We start from the raw sequence: 21,764 nt of genomic DNA, 5'->3' as shown, positions 1-21,764 counted from the left end.
TTTTCCATGGTGGTCTAGCTTCAATCGAACTTATGATCTCAACTATTGAAATCACTAGTATATCGGCAGAAAAACCCCTTCTGATATTAATTCTACATGTAAAATTTGAAAGAAAAAATAAAAGTAATTTAATGGTTGAATTGATGAGTCCATTAAAATTAGACTATCATGGAAAACCTGAAAGCACTGGATGACCGTTTTGTTCTGGTATGGGACTTCTTAGCAGTAAGCATTGAAACGATCGTCCAGTGATTCCAGGTTTGTCTTTAATACACAATCAAATATCGACAATTCTCTTCCCCATTTATTTATTTATATAAAAATCTAATAGTTGAGTTCATTAGTCAATTGAAATTAGATCATCATGGAAAATCTAGAAGCAATAGCCGGCTGTAGGATCGTTAAACCGCACTACTGAGGAGTCTCATACTAGGATGAAAAGATCGTTCATTACATCCAGGTTTTCCATGGTGGTCTAGCTTCAATCGAACTTATGATCTCAACTATTGAAATCACTAGTATATCGGCAGAAAAACCCCTTCTGATATTAATTCTACATGTAAAATTTGAAAGAAAAAATAAAAGTAATTTAATGGTTGAATTGATGAGTCCATTAAAATTAGACTATCATGGAAAACCTGAAAGCACTGGATGACCGTTTTGTTCTGGTATGGGACTTCTTAGCAGTAAGCATTGAAACGATCGTCCAGTGATTCCAGGTTTGTCTTTAATACACAATCAAATATCGACAATTCTCTTCCCCATTTATTTATTTATATAAAAAATCTAATAGTTGAGTTCATTAGTCAATTGAAATTAGATCATCATGGAAAATCTAGAAGCAATAGCCGGCTGTAGGATCGTTAAACCGCACTACTGAGGAGTCTCATACTAGGATGAAAAGATCGTTCATTACATCCAGGTTTTCCATGGTGGTCTAGCTTCAATCGAACTTATGATCTCAACTATTGAAATCACTAGTATATCGGCAGAAAAACCCTTCTGATATTAATTCTACATGTAAAATTTGAAAGAAAAAATAAAAGTAATTTAATGGTTGAATTGATGAGTCCATTAAAATTAGACTATCATGGAAAACCTGAAAGCACTGGATGACCGTTTTGTTCTGGTATGGGACTTCTTAGCAGTAAGCATTGAAACGATCGTCCAGTGATTCCAAGGTTTGTCTTTAATACACAATCAAATATCGACAATTCTCTTCCCCCATTTATTTATTTATATAAAAAATCTAATAGTTGAGTTCATTAGTCAATTGAAATTAGATCATCATGGAAAATCTAGAAGCAATAGCCGGCTGTAGGATCGTTAAACCGCACTACTGAGGAGTCTCATACTAGGATGAAAAGATCGTTCATTACATCCAGGTTTTCCATGGTGGTCTAGCTTCAATCGAACTTATGATCTCAACTATTGAAATCACTAGTATATCGGCAGAAAAACCCCTTCTGATATTAATTCTACATGTAAAATTTGAAAGAAAAAATAAAAGTAATTTAATGGTTGAATTGATGAGTCCATTAAAATTAGACTATCATGGAAAACCTGAAAGCACTGGATGACCGTTTTGTTCTGGTATGGGACTTCTTAGCAGTAAGCATTGAAACGATCGTCCAGTGATTCCAGGTTTGTCTTTAATACACAATCAAATATCGACAATTCTCTTCCCCCATTTATTTATTTATATAAAAAATCTAATAGTTGAGTTCATTAGTCAATTGAAATTAGATCATCATGGAAAATCTAGAAGCAATAGCCGGCTGTAGGATCGTTAAACCGCACTACTGAGGAGTCTCATACTAGGATGAAAAGATCGTTCATTACATCCAGGTTTTCCATGGTGGTCTAGCTTCAATCGAACTTATGATCTCAACTATTGAAATCACTAGTATATCGGCAGAAAAACCCTTCTGATATTAATTCTACATGTAAAATTTGAAAGAAAAAATAAAAGTAATTTAATGGTTGAATTGATGAGTCCATTAAAATTAGACTATCATGGAAAACCTGAAAGCACTGGATGACCGTTTTGTTCTGGTATGGGACTTCTTAGCAGTAAGCATTGAAACGATCGTCCAGTGATTCCAGGTTTGTCTTTAATACACAATCAAATATCGACAATTCTCTTCCCCATTTATTTATTTATATAAAAATCTAATAGTTGAGTTCATTAGTCAATTGAAATTAGATCATCATGGAAAATCTAGAAGCAATAGCCGGCTGTAGGATCGTTAAACCGCACTACTGAGGAGTCTCATACTAGGATGAAAAGATCGTTCATTACATCCAGGTTTTCCATGGTGGTCTAGCTTCAATCGAACTTATGATCTCAACTATTGAAATCACTAGTATATCGGCAGAAAAACCCCTTCTGATATTAATTCTACATGTAAAATTTGAAAGAAAAAATAAAAGTAATTTAATGGTTGAATTGATGAGTCCATTAAAATTAGACTATCATGGAAAACCTGAAAGCACTGGATGACCGTTTTGTTCTGGTATGGGACTTCTTAGCAGTAAGCATTGAAACGATCGTCCAGTGATTCCAGGTTTGTCTTTAATACACAATCAAATATCGACAATTCTCTTCCCCCATTTATTTATTTATATAAAAAATCTAATAGTTGAGTTCATTAGTCAATTGAAATTAGATCATCATGGAAAATCTAGAAGCAATAGCCGGCTGTAGGATCGTTAAACCGCACTACTGAGGAGTCTCATACTAGGATGAAAAGATCGTTCATTACATCCAGGTTTTCCATGGTGGTCTAGCTTCAATCGAACTTATGATCTCAACTATTGAAATCACTAGTATATCGGCAGAAAAACCCCTTCTGATATTAATTCTACATGTAAAATTTGAAAGAAAAAATAAAAGTAATTTAATGGTTGAATTGATGAGTCCATTAAAATTAGACTATCATGGAAAACCTGAAAGCACTGGATGACCGTTTTGTTCTGGTATGGGACTTCTTAGCAGTAAGCATTGAAACGATCGTCCAGTGATTCCAGGTTTGTCTTTAATACACAATCAAATATCGACAATTCTCTTCCCCCATTTATTTATTTATATAAAAATCTAATAGTTGAGTTCATTAGTCAATTGAAATTAGATCATCATGGAAAATCTAGAAGCAATAGCCGGCTGTAGGATCGTTAAACCGCACTACTGAGGAGTCTCATACTAGGATGAAAAGATCGTTCATTACATCCAGGTTTTCCATGGTGGTCTAGCTTCAATCGAACTTATGATCTCAACTATTGAAATCACTAGTATATCGGCAGAAAAACCCCTTCTGATATTAATTCTACATGTAAAATTTGAAAGAAAAAATAAAAGTAATTTAATGGTTGAATTGATGAGTCCATTAAAATTAGACTATCATGGAAAACCTGAAAGCACTGGATGACCGTTTTGTTCTGGTATGGGACTTCTTAGCAGTAAGCATTGAAACGATCGTCCAGTGATTCCAGGTTTGTCTTTAATACACAATCAAATATCGACAATTCTCTTCCCCATTTATTTATTTATATAAAAAATCTAATAGTTGAGTTCATTAGTCAATTGAAATTAGATCATCATGGAAAATCTAGAAGCAATAGCCGGCTGTAGGATCGTTAAACCGCACTACTGAGGAGTCTCATACTAGGATGAAAAGATCGTTCATTACATCCAGGTTTTCCATGGTGGTCTAGCTTCAATCGAACTTATGATCTCAACTATTGAAATCACTAGTATATCGGCAGAAAAACCCCTTCTGATATTAATTCTACATGTAAAATTTGAAAGAAAAAATAAAAGTAATTTAATGGTTGAATTGATGAGTCCATTAAAATTAGACTATCATGGAAAACCTGAAAGCACTGGATGACCGTTTTGTTCTGGTATGGGACTTCTTAGCAGTAAGCATTGAAACGATCGTCCAGTGATTCCAGGTTTGTCTTTAATACACAATCAAATATCGACAATTCTCTTCCCCATTTATTTATTTATATAAAAAATCTAATAGTTGAGTTCATTAGTCAATTGAAATTAGATCATCATGGAAAATCTAGAAGCAATAGCCGGCTGTAGGATCGTTAAACCGCACTACTGAGGAGTCTCATACTAGGATGAAAAGATCGTTCATTACATCCAGGTTTTCCATGGTGGTCTAGCTTCAATCGAACTTATGATCTCAACTATTGAAATCACTAGTATATCGGCAGAAAAACCCCTTCTGATATTAATTCTACATGTAAAATTTGAAAGAAAAAATAAAAGTAATTTAATGGTTGAATTGATGAGTCCATTAAAATTAGACTATCATGGAAAACCTGAAAGCACTGGATGACCGTTTTGTTCTGGTATGGGACTTCTTAGCAGTAAGCATTGAAACGATCGTCCAGTGATTCCAGGTTTGTCTTTAATACACAATCAAATATCGACAATTCTCTTCCCCCATTTATTTATTTATATAAAAAATCTAATAGTTGAGTTCATTAGTCAATTGAAATTAGATCATCATGGAAAATCTAGAAGCAATAGCCGGCTGTAGGATCGTTAAACCGCACTACTGAGGAGTCTCATACTAGGATGAAAAGATCGTTCATTACATCCAGGTTTTCCATGGTGGTCTAGCTTCAATCGAACTTATGATCTCAACTATTGAAATCACTAGTATATCGGCAGAAAAACCCCTTCTGATATTAATTCTACATGTAAAATTTGAAAGAAAAAATAAAAGTAATTTAATGGTTGAATTGATGAGTCCATTAAAATTAGACTATCATGGAAAACCTGAAAGCACTGGATGACCGTTTTGTTCTGGTATGGGACTTCTTAGCAGTAAGCATTGAAACGATCGTCCAGTGATTCCAGGTTTGTCTTTAATACACAATCAAATATCGACAATTCTCTTCCCCATTTATTTATTTATATAAAAATCTAATAGTTGAGTTCATTAGTCAATTGAAATTAGATCATCATGGAAAATCTAGAAGCAATAGCCGGCTGTAGGATCGTTAAACCGCACTACTGAGGAGTCTCATACTAGGATGAAAAGATCGTTCATTACATCCAGGTTTTCCATGGTGGTCTAGCTTCAATCGAACTTATGATCTCAACTATTGAAATCACTAGTATATCGGCAGAAAAACCCCTTCTGATATTAATTCTACATGTAAAATTTGAAAGAAAAATAAAAGTAATTTAATGGTTGAATTGATGAGTCCATTAAAATTAGACTATCATGGAAAACCTGAAAGCACTGGATGACCGTTTTGTTCTGGTATGGGACTTCTTAGCAGTAAGCATTGAAACGATCGTCCAGTGATTCCAGGTTTGTCTTTAATACACAATCAAATATCGACAATTCTCTTCCCCATTTATTTATTTATATAAAAATCTAATAGTTGAGTTCATTAGTCAATTGAAATTAGATCATCATGGAAAATCTAGAAGCAATAGCCGGCTGTAGGATCGTTAAACCGCACTACTGAGGAGTCTCATACTAGGATGAAAAGATCGTTCATTACATCCAGGTTTTCCATGGTGGTCTAGCTTCAATCGAACTTATGATCTCAACTATTGAAATCACTAGTATATCGGCAGAAAAACCCCTTCTGATATTAATTCTACATGTAAAATTTGAAAGAAAAATAAAAGTAATTTAATGGTTGAATTGATGAGTCCATTAAAATTAGACTATCATGGAAAACCTGAAAGCACTGGATGACCGTTTTGTTCTGGTATGGGACTTCTTAGCAGTAAGCATTGAAACGATCGTCCAGTGATTCCAGGTTTGTCTTTAATACACAATCAAATATCGACAATTCTCTTCCCCCATTTATTTATTTATATAAAAATCTAATAGTTGAGTTCATTAGTCAATTGAAATTAGATCATCATGGAAAATCTAGAAGCAATAGCCGGCTGTAGGATCGTTAAACCGCACTACTGAGGAGTCTCATACTAGGATGAAAAGATCGTTCATTACATCCAGGTTTTCCATGGTGGTCTAGCTTCAATCGAACTTATGATCTCAACTATTGAAATCACTAGTATATCGGCAGAAAAACCCCTTCTGATATTAATTCTACATGTAAAATTTGAAAGAAAAAATAAAAGTAATTTAATGGTTGAATTGATGAGTCCATTAAAATTAGACTATCATGGAAAACCTGAAAGCACTGGATGACCGTTTTGTTCTGGTATGGGACTTCTTAGCAGTAAGCATTGAAACGATCGTCCAGTGATTCCAGGTTTGTCTTTAATACACAATCAAATATCGACAATTCTCTTCCCCCATTTATTTATTTATATAAAAATCTAATAGTTGAGTTCATTAGTCAATTGAAATTAGATCATCATGGAAAATCTAGAAGCAATAGCCGGCTGTAGGATCGTTAAACCGCACTACTGAGGAGTCTCATACTAGGATGAAAAGATCGTTCATTACATCCAGGTTTTCCATGGTGGTCTAGCTTCAATCGAACTTATGATCTCAACTATTGAAATCACTAGTATATCGGCAGAAAAACCCCTTCTGATATTAATTCTACATGTAAAATTTGAAAGAAAAAATAAAAGTAATTTAATGGTTGAATTGATGAGTCCATTAAAATTAGACTATCATGGAAAACCTGAAAGCACTGGATGACCGTTTTGTTCTGGTATGGGACTTCTTAGCAGTAAGCATTGAAACGATCGTCCAGTGATTCCAGGTTTGTCTTTAATACACAATCAAATATCGACAATTCTCTTCCCCCATTTATTTATTTATATAAAAATCTAATAGTTGAGTTCATTAGTCAATTGAAATTAGATCATCATGGAAAATCTAGAAGCAATAGCCGGCTGTAGGATCGTTAAACCGCACTACTGAGGAGTCTCATACTAGGATGAAAAGATCGTTCATTACATCCAGGTTTTCCATGGTGGTCTAGCTTCAATCGAACTTATGATCTCAACTATTGAAATCACTAGTATATCGGCAGAAAAACCCCTTCTGATATTAATTCTACATGTAAAATTTGAAAGAAAAAATAAAAGTAATTTAATGGTTGAATTGATGAGTCCATTAAAATTAGACTATCATGGAAAACCTGAAAGCACTGGATGACCGTTTTGTTCTGGTATGGGACTTCTTAGCAGTAAGCATTGAAACGATCGTCCAGTGATTCCAGGTTTGTCTTTAATACACAATCAAATATCGACAATTCTCTTCCCCATTTATTTATTTATATAAAAAATCTAATAGTTGAGTTCATTAGTCAATTGAAATTAGATCATCATGGAAAATCTAGAAGCAATAGCCGGCTGTAGGATCGTTAAACCGCACTACTGAGGAGTCTCATACTAGGATGAAAAGATCGTTCATTACATCCAGGTTTTCCATGGTGGTCTAGCTTCAATCGAACTTATGATCTCAACTATTGAAATCACTAGTATATCGGCAGAAAAACCCCTTCTGATATTAATTCTACATGTAAAATTTGAAAGAAAAAATAAAAGTAATTTAATGGTTGAATTGATGAGTCCATTAAAATTAGACTATCATGGAAAACCTGAAAGCACTGGATGACCGTTTTGTTCTGGTATGGGACTTCTTAGCAGTAAGCATTGAAACGATCGTCCAGTGATTCCAGGTTTGTCTTTAATACACAATCAAATATCGACAATTCTCTTCCCCCATTTATTTATTTATATAAAAATCTAATAGTTGAGTTCATTAGTCAATTGAAATTAGATCATCATGGAAAATCTAGAAGCAATAGCCGGCTGTAGGATCGTTAAACCGCACTACTGAGGAGTCTCATACTAGGATGAAAAGATCGTTCATTACATCCAGGTTTTCCATGGTGGTCTAGCTTCAATCGAACTTATGATCTCAACTATTGAAATCACTAGTATATCGGCAGAAAAACCCCTTCTGATATTAATTCTACATGTAAAATTTGAAAGAAAAAATAAAAGTAATTTAATGGTTGAATTGATGAGTCCATTAAAATTAGACTATCATGGAAAACCTGAAAGCACTGGATGACCGTTTTGTTCTGGTATGGGACTTCTTAGCAGTAAGCATTGAAACGATCGTCCAGTGATTCCAGGTTTGTCTTTAATACACAATCAAATATCGACAATTCTCTTCCCCCATTTATTTATTTATATAAAAAATCTAATAGTTGAGTTCATTAGTCAATTGAAATTAGATCATCATGGAAAATCTAGAAGCAATAGCCGGCTGTAGGATCGTTAAACCGCACTACTGAGGAGTCTCATACTAGGATGAAAAGATCGTTCATTACATCCAGGTTTTCCATGGTGGTCTAGCTTCAATCGAACTTATGATCTCAACTATTGAAATCACTAGTATATCGGCAGAAAAACCCCTTCTGATATTAATTCTACATGTAAAATTTGAAAGAAAAAATAAAAGTAATTTAATGGTTGAATTGATGAGTCCATTAAAATTAGACTATCATGGAAAACCTGAAAGCACTGGATGACCGTTTTGTTCTGGTATGGGACTTCTTAGCAGTAAGCATTGAAACGATCGTCCAGTGATTCCAGGTTTGTCTTTAATACACAATCAAATATCGACAATTCTCTTCCCCATTTATTTATTTATATAAAAATCTAATAGTTGAGTTCATTAGTCAATTGAAATTAGATCATCATGGAAAATCTAGAAGCAATAGCCGGCTGTAGGATCGTTAAACCGCACTACTGAGGAGTCTCATACTAGGATGAAAAGATCGTTCATTACATCCAGGTTTTCCATGGTGGTCTAGCTTCAATCGAACTTATGATCTCAACTATTGAAATCACTAGTATATCGGCAGAAAAACCCCTTCTGATATTAATTCTACATGTAAAATTTGAAAGAAAAATAAAAGTAATTTAATGGTTGAATTGATGAGTCCATTAAAATTAGACTATCATGGAAAACCTGAAAGCACTGGATGACCGTTTTGTTCTGGTATGGGACTTCTTAGCAGTAAGCATTGAAACGATCGTCCAGTGATTCCAGGTTTGTCTTTAATACACAATCAAATATCGACAATTCTCTTCCCCATTTATTTATTTATATAAAAATCTAATAGTTGAGTTCATTAGTCAATTGAAATTAGATCATCATGGAAAATCTAGAAGCAATAGCCGGCTGTAGGATCGTTAAACCGCACTACTGAGGAGTCTCATACTAGGATGAAAAGATCGTTCATTACATCCAGGTTTTCCATGGTGGTCTAGCTTCAATCGAACTTATGATCTCAACTATTGAAATCACTAGTATATCGGCAGAAAAACCCCTTCTGATATTAATTCTACATGTAAAATTTGAAAGAAAAATAAAAGTAATTTAATGGTTGAATTGATGAGTCCATTAAAATTAGACTATCATGGAAAACCTGAAAGCACTGGATGACCGTTTTGTTCTGGTATGGGACTTCTTAGCAGTAAGCATTGAAACGATCGTCCAGTGATTCCAGGTTTGTCTTTAATACACAATCAAATATCGACAATTCTCTTCCCCCATTTATTTATTTATATAAAAATCTAATAGTTGAGTTCATTAGTCAATTGAAATTAGATCATCATGGAAAATCTAGAAGCAATAGCCGGCTGTAGGATCGTTAAACCGCACTACTGAGGAGTCTCATACTAGGATGAAAAGATCGTTCATTACATCCAGGTTTTCCATGGTGGTCTAGCTTCAATCGAACTTATGATCTCAACTATTGAAATCACTAGTATATCGGCAGAAAAACCCCTTCTGATATTAATTCTACATGTAAAATTTGAAAGAAAAATAAAAGTAATTTAATGGTTGAATTGATGAGTCCATTAAAATTAGACTATCATGGAAAACCTGAAAGCACTGGATGACCGTTTTGTTCTGGTATGGGACTTCTTAGCAGTAAGCATTGAAACGATCGTCCAGTGATTCCAGGTTTGTCTTTAATACACAATCAAATATCGACAATTCTCTTCCCCATTTATTTATTTATATAAAAATCTAATAGTTGAGTTCATTAGTCAATTGAAATTAGATCATCATGGAAAATCTAGAAGCAATAGCCGGCTGTAGGATCGTTAAACCGCACTACTGAGGAGTCTCATACTAGGATGAAAAGATCGTTCATTACATCCAGGTTTTCCATGGTGGTCTAGCTTCAATCGAACTTATGATCTCAACTATTGAAATCACTAGTATATCGGCAGAAAAACCCCTTCTGATATTAATTCTACATGTAAAATTTGAAAGAAAAATAAAAGTAATTTAATGGTTGAATTGATGAGTCCATTAAAATTAGACTATCATGGAAAACCTGAAAGCACTGGATGACCGTTTTGTTCTGGTATGGGACTTCTTAGCAGTAAGCATTGAAACGATCGTCCAGTGATTCCAGGTTTGTCTTTAATACACAATCAAATATCGACAATTCTCTTCCCCCATTTATTTATTTATATAAAAATCTAATAGTTGAGTTCATTAGTCAATTGAAATTAGATCATCATGGAAAATCTAGAAGCAATAGCCGGCTGTAGGATCGTTAAACCGCACTACTGAGGAGTCTCATACTAGGATGAAAAGATCGTTCATTACATCCAGGTTTTCCATGGTGGTCTAGCTTCAATCGAACTTATGATCTCAACTATTGAAATCACTAGTATATCGGCAGAAAAACCCTTCTGATATTAATTCTACATGTAAAATTTGAAAGAAAAAATAAAAGTAATTTAATGGTTGAATTGATGAGTCCATTAAAATTAGACTATCATGGAAAACCTGAAAGCACTGGATGACCGTTTTGTTCTGGTATGGGACTTCTTAGCAGTAAGCATTGAAACGATCGTCCAGTGATTCCAGGTTTGTCTTTAATACACAATCAAATATCGACAATTCTCTTCCCCCATTTATTTATTTATATAAAAAATCTAATAGTTGAGTTCATTAGTCAATTGAAATTAGATCATCATGGAAAATCTAGAAGCAATAGCCGGCTGTAGGATCGTTAAACCGCACTACTGAGGAGTCTCATACTAGGATGAAAAGATCGTTCATTACATCCAGGTTTTCCATGGTGGTCTAGCTTCAATCGAACTTATGATCTCAACTATTGAAATCACTAGTATATCGGCAGAAAAACCCCTTCTGATATTAATTCTACATGTAAAATTTGAAAGAAAAAATAAAAGTAATTTAATGGTTGAATTGATGAGTCCATTAAAATTAGACTATCATGGAAAACCTGAAAGCACTGGATGACCGTTTTGTTCTGGTATGGGACTTCTTAGCAGTAAGCATTGAAACGATCGTCCAGTGATTCCAGGTTTGTCTTTAATACACAATCAAATATCGACAATTCTCTTCCCCCATTTATTTATTTATATAAAAAATCTAATAGTTGAGTTCATTAGTCAATTGAAATTAGATCATCATGGAAAATCTAGAAGCAATAGCCGGCTGTAGGATCGTTAAACCGCACTACTGAGGAGTCTCATACTAGGATGAAAAGATCGTTCATTACATCCAGGTTTTCCATGGTGGTCTAGCTTCAATCGAACTTATGATCTCAACTATTGAAATCACTAGTATATCGGCAGAAAAACCCCTTCTGATATTAATTCTACATGTAAAATTTGAAAGAAAAAATAAAAGTAATTTAATGGTTGAATTGATGAGTCCATTAAAATTAGACTATCATGGAAAACCTGAAAGCACTGGATGACCGTTTTGTTCTGGTATGGGACTTCTTAGCAGTAAGCATTGAAACGATCGTCCAGTGATTCCAGGTTTGTCTTTAATACACAATCAAATATCGACAATTCTCTTCCCCCATTTATTTATTTATATAAAAATCTAATAGTTGAGTTCATTAGTCAATTGAAATTAGATCATCATGGAAAATCTAGAAGCAATAGCCGGCTGTAGGATCGTTAAACCGCACTACTGAGGAGTCTCATACTAGGATGAAAAGATCGTTCATTACATCCAGGTTTTCCATGGTGGTCTAGCTTCAATCGAACTTATGATCTCAACTATTGAAATCACTAGTATATCGGCAGAAAAACCCCTTCTGATATTAATTCTACATGTAAAATTTGAAAGAAAAATAAAAGTAATTTAATGGTTGAATTGATGAGTCCATTAAAATTAGACTATCATGGAAAACCTGAAAGCACTGGATGACCGTTTTGTTCTGGTATGGGACTTCTTAGCAGTAAGCATTGAAACGATCGTCCAGTGATTCCAGGTTTGTCTTTAATACACAATCAAATATCGACAATTCTCTTCCCCATTTATTTATTTATATAAAAATCTAATAGTTGAGTTCATTAGTCAATTGAAATTAGATCATCATGGAAAATCTAGAAGCAATAGCCGGCTGTAGGATCGTTAAACCGCACTACTGAGGAGTCTCATACTAGGATGAAAAGATCGTTCATTACATCCAGGTTTTCCATGGTGGTCTAGCTTCAATCGAACTTATGATCTCAACTATTGAAATCACTAGTATATCGGCAGAAAAACCCCTTCTGATATTAATTCTACATGTAAAATTTGAAAGAAAAAATAAAAGTAATTTAATGGTTGAATTGATGAGTCCATTAAAATTAGACTATCATGGAAAACCTGAAAGCACTGGATGACCGTTTTGTTCTGGTATGGGACTTCTTAGCAGTAAGCATTGAAACGATCGTCCAGTGATTCCAGGTTTGTCTTTAATACACAATCAAATATCGACAATTCTCTTCCCCATTTATTTATTTATATAAAAATCTAATAGTTGAGTTCATTAGTCAATTGAAATTAGATCATCATGGAAAATCTAGAAGCAATAGCCGGCTGTAGGATCGTTAAACCGCACTACTGAGGAGTCTCATACTAGGATGAAAAGATCGTTCATTACATCCAGGTTTTCCATGGTGGTCTAGCTTCAATCGAACTTATGATCTCAACTATTGAAATCACTAGTATATCGGCAGAAAAACCCCTTCTGATATTAATTCTACATGTAAAATTTGAAAGAAAAAATAAAAGTAATTTAATGGTTGAATTGATGAGTCCATTAAAATTAGACTATCATGGAAAACCTGAAAGCACTGGATGACCGTTTTGTTCTGGTATGGGACTTCTTAGCAGTAAGCATTGAAACGATCGTCCAGTGATTCCAGGTTTGTCTTTAATACACAATCAAATATCGACAATTCTCTTCCCCATTTATTTATTTATATAAAAATCTAATAGTTGAGTTCATTAGTCAATTGAAATTAGATCATCATGGAAAATCTAGAAGCAATAGCCGGCTGTAGGATCGTTAAACCGCACTACTGAGGAGTCTCATACTAGGATGAAAAGATCGTTCATTACATCCAGGTTTTCCATGGTGGTCTAGCTTCAATCGAACTTATGATCTCAACTATTGAAATCACTAGTATATCGGCAGAAAAACCCCTTCTGATATTAATTCTACATGTAAAATTTGAAAGAAAAATAAAAGTAATTTAATGGTTGAATTGATGAGTCCATTAAAATTAGACTATCATGGAAAACCTGAAAGCACTGGATGACCGTTTTGTTCTGGTATGGGACTTCTTAGCAGTAAGCATTGAAACGATCGTCCAGTGATTCCAGGTTTGTCTTTAATACACAATCAAATATCGACAATTCTCTTCCCCATTTATTTATTTATATAAAAATCTAATAGTTGAGTTCATTAGTCAATTGAAATTAGATCATCATGGAAAATCTAGAAGCAATAGCCGGCTGTAGGATCGTTAAACCGCACTACTGAGGAGTCTCATACTAGGATGAAAAGATCGTTCATTACATCCAGGTTTTCCATGGTGGTCTAGCTTCAATCGAACTTATGATCTCAACTATTGAAATCACTAGTATATCGGCAGAAAAACCCCTTCTGATATTAATTCTACATGTAAAATTTGAAAGAAAAATAAAAGTAATTTAATGGTTGAATTGATGAGTCCATTAAAATTAGACTATCATGGAAAACCTGAAAGCACTGGATGACCGTTTTGTTCTGGTATGGGACTTCTTAGCAGTAAGCATTGAAACGATCGTCCAGTGATTCCAGGTTTGTCTTTAATACACAATCAAATATCGACAATTCTCTTCCCCCATTTATTTATTTATATAAAAATCTAATAGTTGAGTTCATTAGTCAATTGAAATTAGATCATCATGGAAAATCTAGAAGCAATAGCCGGCTGTAGGATCGTTAAACCGCACTACTGAGGAGTCTCATACTAGGATGAAAAGATCGTTCATTACATCCAGGTTTTCCATGGTGGTCTAGCTTCAATCGAACTTATGATCTCAACTATTGAAATCACTAGTATATCGGCAGAAAAACCCCTTCTGATATTAATTCTACATGTAAAATTTGAAAGAAAAAATAAAAGTAATTTAATGGTTGAATTGATGAGTCCATTAAAATTAGACTATCATGGAAAACCTGAAAGCACTGGATGACCGTTTTGTTCTGGTATGGGACTTCTTAGCAGTAAGCATTGAAACGATCGTCCAGTGATTCCAGGTTTGTCTTTAATACACAATCAAATATCGACAATTCTCTTCCCCCATTTATTTATTTATATAAAAATCTAATAGTTGAGTTCATTAGTCAATTGAAATTAGATCATCATGGAAAATCTAGAAGCAATAGCCGGCTGTAGGATCGTTAAACCGCACTACTGAGGAGTCTCATACTAGGATGAAAAGATCGTTCATTACATCCAGGTTTTCCATGGTGGTCTAGCTTCAATCGAACTTATGATCTCAACTATTGAAATCACTAGTATATCGGCAGAAAAACCCCTTCTGATATTAATTCTACATGTAAAATTTGAAAGAAAAAATAAAAGTAATTTAATGGTTGAATTGATGAGTCCATTAAAATTAGACTATCATGGAAAACCTGAAAGCACTGGATGACCGTTTTGTTCTGGTATGGGACTTCTTAGCAGTAAGCATTGAAACGATCGTCCAGTGATTCCAGGTTTGTCTTTAATACACAATCAAATATCGACAATTCTCTTCCCCCATTTATTTATTTATATAAAAATCTAATAGTTGAGTTCATTAGTCAATTGAAATTAGATCATCATGGAAAATCTAGAAGCAATAGCCGGCTGTAGGATCGTTAAACCGCACTACTGAGGAGTCTCATACTAGGATGAAAAGATCGTTCATTACATCCAGGTTTTCCATGGTGGTCTAGCTTCAATCGAACTTATGATCTCAACTATTGAAATCACTAGTATATCGGCAGAAAAACCCCTTCTGATATTAATTCTACATGTAAAATTTGAAAGAAAAAATAAAAGTAATTTAATGGTTGAATTGATGAGTCCATTAAAATTAGACTATCATGGAAAACCTGAAAGCACTGGATGACCGTTTTGTTCTGGTATGGGACTTCTTAGCAGTAAGCATTGAAACGATCGTCCAGTGATTCCAGGTTTGTCTTTAATACACAATCAAATATCGACAATTCTCTTCCCCATTTATTTATTTATATAAAAATCTAATAGTTGAGTTCATTAGTCAATTGAAATTAGATCATCATGGAAAATCTAGAAGCAATAGCCGGCTGTAGGATCGTTAAACCGCACTACTGAGGAGTCTCATACTAGGATGAAAAGATCGTTCATTACATCCAGGTTTTCCATGGTGGTCTAGCTTCAATCGAACTTATGATCTCAACTATTGAAATCACTAGTATATCGGCAGAAAAACCCCTTCTGATATTAATTCTACATGTAAAATTTGAAAGAAAAAATAAAAGTAATTTAATGGTTGAATTGATGAGTCCATTAAAATTAGACTATCATGGAAAACCTGAAAGCACTGGATGACCGTTTTGTTCTGGTATGGGACTTCTTAGCAGTAAGCATTGAAACGATCGTCCAGTGATTCCAGGTTTGTCTTTAATACACAATCAAATATCGACAATTCTCTTCCCCCATTTATTTATTTATATAAAAAATCTAATAGTTGAGTTCATTAGTCAATTGAAATTAGATCATCATGGAAAATCTAGAAGCAATAGCCGGCTGTAGGATCGTTAAACCGCACTACTGAGGAGTCTCATACTAGGATGAAAAGATCGTTCATTACATCCAGGTTTTCCATGGTGGTCTAGCTTCAATCGAACTTATGATCTCAACTATTGAAATCACTAGTATATCGGCAGGAAAACCCCTTCTGATATTAATTCTACATGTAAAATTTGAAAGAAAAAATAAAAGTAATTTAATGGTTGAATTGATGAGTCCATTAAAATTAGACTATCATGGAAAACCTGAAAGCACTGGATGACCGTTTTGTTCTGGTATGGGACTTCTTAGCAGTAAGCATTGAAACGATCGTCCAGTGATTCCAGGTTTGTCTTTAATACACAATCAAATATCGACAATTCTCTTCCCCCATTTATTTATTTATATAAAAATCTAATAGTTGAGTTCATTAGTCAATTGAAATTAGATCATCATGGAAAATCTAGAAGCAATAGCCGGCTGTAGGATCGTTAAACCGCACTACTGAGGAGTCTCATACTAGGATGAAAAGATCGTTCATTACATCCAGGTTTTCCATGGTGGTCTAGCTTCAATCGAACTTATGATCTCAACTATTGAAATCACTAGTATATCGGCAGAAAAACCCCTTCTGATATTAATTCTACATGTAAAATTTGAAAGAAAAAATAAAAGTAATTTAATGGTTGAATTGATGAGTCCATTAAAATTAGACTATCATGGAAAACCTGAAAGCACTGGATGACCGTTTTGTTCTGGTATGGGACTTCTTAGCAGTAAGCATTGAAACGATCGTCCAGTGATTCCAGGTTTGTCTTTAATACACAATCAAATATCGACAATTCTCTTCCCCCATTTATTTATTTATATAAAAATCTAATAGTTGAGTTCATTAGTCAATTGAAATTAGATCATCATGGAAAATCTAGAAGCAATAGCCGGCTGTAGGATCGTTAAACCGCACTACTGAGGAGTCTCATACTAGGATGAAAAGATCGTTCATTACATCCAGGTTTTCCATGGTGGTCTAGCTTCAATCGAACTTATGATCTCAACTATTGAAATCACTAGTATATCGGCAGAAAAACCCCTTCTGATATTAATTCTACATGTAAAATTTGAAAGAAAAATAAAAGTAATTTAATGGTTGAATTGATGAGTCCATTAAAATTAGACTATCATGGAAAACCTGAAAGCACTGGATGACCGTTTTGTTCTGGTATGGGACTTCTTAGCAGTAAGCATTGAAACGATCGTCCAGTGATTCCAGGTTTGTCTTTAATACACAATCAAATATCGACAATTCTCTTCCCCATTTATTTATTTATATAAAAATCTAATAGTTGAGTTCATTAGTCAATTGAAATTAGATCATCATGGAAAATCTAGAAGCAATAGCCGGCTGTAGGATCGTTAAACCGCACTACTGAGGAGTCTCATACTAGGATGAAAAGATCGTTCATTACATCCAGGTTTTCCATGGTGGTCTAGCTTCAATCGAACTTATGATCTCAACTATTGAAATCACTAGTATATCGGCAGAAAAACCCCTTCTGATATTAATTCTACATGTAAAATTTGAAAGAAAAAATAAAAGTAATTTAATGGTTGAATTGATGAGTCCATTAAAATTAGACTATCATGGAAAACCTGAAAGCACTGGATGACCGTTTTGTTCTGGTATGGGACTTCTTAGCAGTAAGCATTGAAACGATCGTCCAGTGATTCCAGGTTTGTCTTTAATACACAATCAAATATCGACAATTCTCTTCCCCCATTTATTTATTTATATAAAAATCTAATAGTTGAGTTCATTAGTCAATTGAAATTAGATCATCATGGAAAATCTAGAAGCAATAGCCGGCTGTAGGATCGTTAAACCGCACTACTGAGGAGTCTCATACTAGGATGAAAAGATCGTTCATTACATCCAGGTTTTCCATGGTGGTCTAGCTTCAATCGAACTTATGATCTCAACTATTGAAATCACTAGTATATCGGCAGAAAAACCCCTTCTGATATTAATTCTACATGTAAAATTTGAAAGAAAAATAAAAGTAATTTAATGGTTGAATTGATGAGTCCATTAAAATTAGACTATCATGGAAAACCTGAAAGCACTGGATGACCGTTTTGTTCTGGTATGGGACTTCTTAGCAGTAAGCATTGAAACGATCGTCCAGTGATTCCAGGTTTGTCTTTAATACACAATCAAATATCGACAATTCTCTTCCCCCATTTATTTATTTATATAAAAATCTAATAGTTGAGTTCATTAGTCAATTGAAATTAGATCATCATGGAAAATCTAGAAGCAATAGCCGGCTGTAGGATCGTTAAACCGCACTACTGAGGAGTCTCATACTAGGATGAAAAGATCGTTCATTACATCCAGGTTTTCCATGGTGGTCTAGCTTCAATCGAACTTATGATCTCAACTATTGAAATCACTAGTATATCGGCAGAAAAACCCCTTCTGATATTAATTCTACATGTAAAATTTGAAAGAAAAAATAAAAGTAATTTAATGGTTGAATTGATGAGTCCATTAAAATTAGACTATCATGGAAAACCTGAAAGCACTGGATGACCGTTTTGTTCTGGTATGGGACTTCTTAGCAGTAAGCATTGAAACGATCGTCCAGTGATTCCAGGTTTGTCTTTAATACACAATCAAATATCGACAATTCTCTTCCCCCATTTATTTATTTATATAAAAAATCTAATAGTTGAGTTCATTAGTCAATTGAAATTAGATCATCATGGAAAATCTAGAAACACTGGATGGCCGTTAAATCGCTGATGCGCACCAATAAATTTTCCCAGATTTTCTATGATGATATAGCTTTAATTCATTGATGAATTTAACTATGAATTTGCTGTAATATCCACAACATCCCTCTCTAACTAAATTTTTTTCTTTCGTGCAGGATCATAGAAGTGTACTGCTGAAGATGTTCATACTACGATGAAATGACCATCCATTACATCCAGGTTTTCCATTCATGAATTAAACTATTAAATTACTATAATATTCACATACAACGCCCCCCCCTTCACCCGTTTTATAAAATTATCAATTCTATATCATTATAACTTACAATTATACGAAATGGAAATGCCAAATCACCATGTTTATTTATTAATTTTACTTGAAATGGTGATAAATTATTCTCTTCTAATGTTTCACAAAATATTCCATATTGATCATTATCATTTATTATTGTACATGAAATTTGTTCATTTGAATCAATTTTACGTTTTGATAAACGTTTTATTTTTTTCCATGTATTATTCCATTTTTTATTAACTTTAGTATTATTATTATTATTATCATCAAATGGATGATTTGGCCATAAACATTTTGTATAAATTAATAATTCTTTTTGAAATGTTAATCCTAATACATCTAAATCATCACGACCAAAACGATATGAACATGTAAAGATTAAGAAAACATATTCGGTATTCTTTACATCTTGTGTCATAGTAAGTATCCCATCTAATGAGGAAAAAAAAAGAAAGCAAATAAAAACATAAATGTGAATAGAATAGAAGATGATGAAACATAAAAGTAGATTGATTTCGCAAATATATATATATATATATATATATATATATATATATATATATCTGTCACTGGTCTTGCATGTTGTTAGAGGTATGAGGGCGGTTATCAGTTCCCATTTGCCCACACTGTGGAAGGGTACTTCTGGAAGTACCTCAAAAGGAAATTGGATTAGAGGTGGTCTTAGTGACTTGAGAGCTTGACTGCAGTGCCAAAGGGACAACTGCTTGAGGCCGATCACCCATGACCTTTAGAGGGTAATTTTCGTGTTAGCTCTACGCTTGTTTTGACCTTACCGATTAAGACGGGAATCCGTGGGATAAGACGAGATGTGCATTTTTAGGGTCGTCCTTTTCTAAGCCCACCCCTCCCTGTGGGAAGGCAACATCGCTGTTATGCTGGTTGTCTGAAAGAAACACCTTACTGCTGTCACACCTCTGTACAGTCAGATGTACGAATTCACCATCGGACCTTGAGTTTGTTGCTTTTAGTCATACCGCTCTTCAACCGACCTGTCTGGTATGTTAGGATCTTGAGGAACAATTTTTCCAGCCAGTATAACTCAATTGGTTCACTACGATAGGCGAGCCTGACCACCACGTCAAGGTATCAACAGCGGTCGGGATATATATATATATATATATATATATATATATATATATATATATATAGTTCTACACCATCACATAATCAACCACAGGTTTTAGTGCTGACATGCATGCTGTGACATAAGGAGGAACAACAAAATTGTGTTTATGAACTCAGGTTTAGTGACTGTAATGCAAAGTATGTAGGTGAGATATCAAGACAACTGAATGTGAGAGTGAAGGATGTTCTGAAAGCACATTCGTTAATCCTCAGATGAATAAAACTCGAGAATAAGTCAGCTATAGCATTACACTAAATAGAATAGCGTCATATAATTGATTTCAATGGCATAAGAATCTTTCAAAAATGCTTTAATTCTTACAAAGAACGACTAACAGCCGAAGGACTACATATATGAGCTAATTTAAACAGTATTAATATAAGAGATGAAATACAACTGGATGTCCCATGACAACTAATAATTAATAAGTAAACCTAAACTCGCTATCTGTTTCGTATTTTCTGAATAACAGAAATTACATTTAACGGTTCAAATCAGTTATCTTATCTGAATATGTTAAACAATTAACCGGAACATTAAAATAACAAACATTCATTTGCAAATACATTCTTGCTCTGTGAATTCATTTCTTCATCTTATTTATTTATCTTCATTTTATGCATGCTGTGACATTATTGATTCGCGGCTCGGATAGCTCAGTGGTAACGTCTCTGACTGTGAAGCTGAGTGACACGAGATCGAGTCCGCCAGGGAGCGCCAGTTCCCTCAAGATTACAGGTACACCTTGCTAACGAGTGCCAAGTAGCACGAAACCCGGGTTCAGAGTTTCCTGTTGACTACCTCCAACCACCATCTAAAATCTCAGTACATAGTGCCCGCAGTGTCGAGTCACCTAGACTGGTGGCCACATCGCAACATGATCGATAGCATTCGATCTGCACTATTAAGGACTAGACAAACATGACATTGATCGCCACCCAGTGATCAATCAATTGTGATTATTGATTCATATCATTAATAAAAATTATCTGTTTTCCTAATATTCACCGACCAGAGACAATATATAGTTGATGGAATTTATCCTCACACCACTTATGTATACACACAATCTGTTATCTTAACACTTCTCGTTTCATACCACATGTCTCTTACACATTAATGCAACTACCTAACTTAAACATTCTTAATGTTGATCGGATGACCTATTCCGTATACAGTAAACCGAAGAACCATGTACCTATTTATATTCGATACTTGTGACGGTTGATTATATTTCCTTGAAAAAGCTTAGACCAGATTGCCAGATGAAATGTTTGATTTACTTCAAATTCATTCACTGATATTTTACAAAAACATTCTTCCTCTTTAATGTCTCACATTAACTTGGCGCCCAAATATTGTGAAACCATTCGTTCAAATTTAGACGAAAGTTCTCATATATATATCATGAACTGACTTTTGTAATACATCTATTGAAATTTGCAGTAAGCTATGAGAAGAGTTTATGTAATATTATGAGT

The 21,764-nt window shown here is 34.1% G+C and overlaps 1 protein-coding gene across 1 annotated transcript in view; it reads right to left on the bottom strand.

Annotated features, from left to right (window-relative positions):
* Positions 1 to 21,764, bottom strand: part of ARRB1_5 (Beta-arrestin-1) — a 172,992-nt gene that overhangs the window by 114,334 nt on the left and 36,894 nt on the right. The window contains exon 4 of the mRNA XM_051218375.1: positions 19,168 to 19,568. Within this exon, the coding sequence (XP_051073043.1) occupies positions 19,168 to 19,568 (401 nt within the window). The remainder of the gene's footprint in view (positions 1 to 19,167; positions 19,569 to 21,764) is intronic.

The sequence above is a fragment of the Schistosoma haematobium genome, chromosome 1 (assembly GCF_000699445.3).
Source record: "Schistosoma haematobium chromosome 1, whole genome shotgun sequence".
Lineage (NCBI taxonomy): Eukaryota > Metazoa > Platyhelminthes > Trematoda > Strigeidida > Schistosomatidae > Schistosoma > Schistosoma haematobium.
Note: the sequence above shows the minus strand (reverse complement) of the source record. Positions and strands in the feature narration are given on the sequence as shown.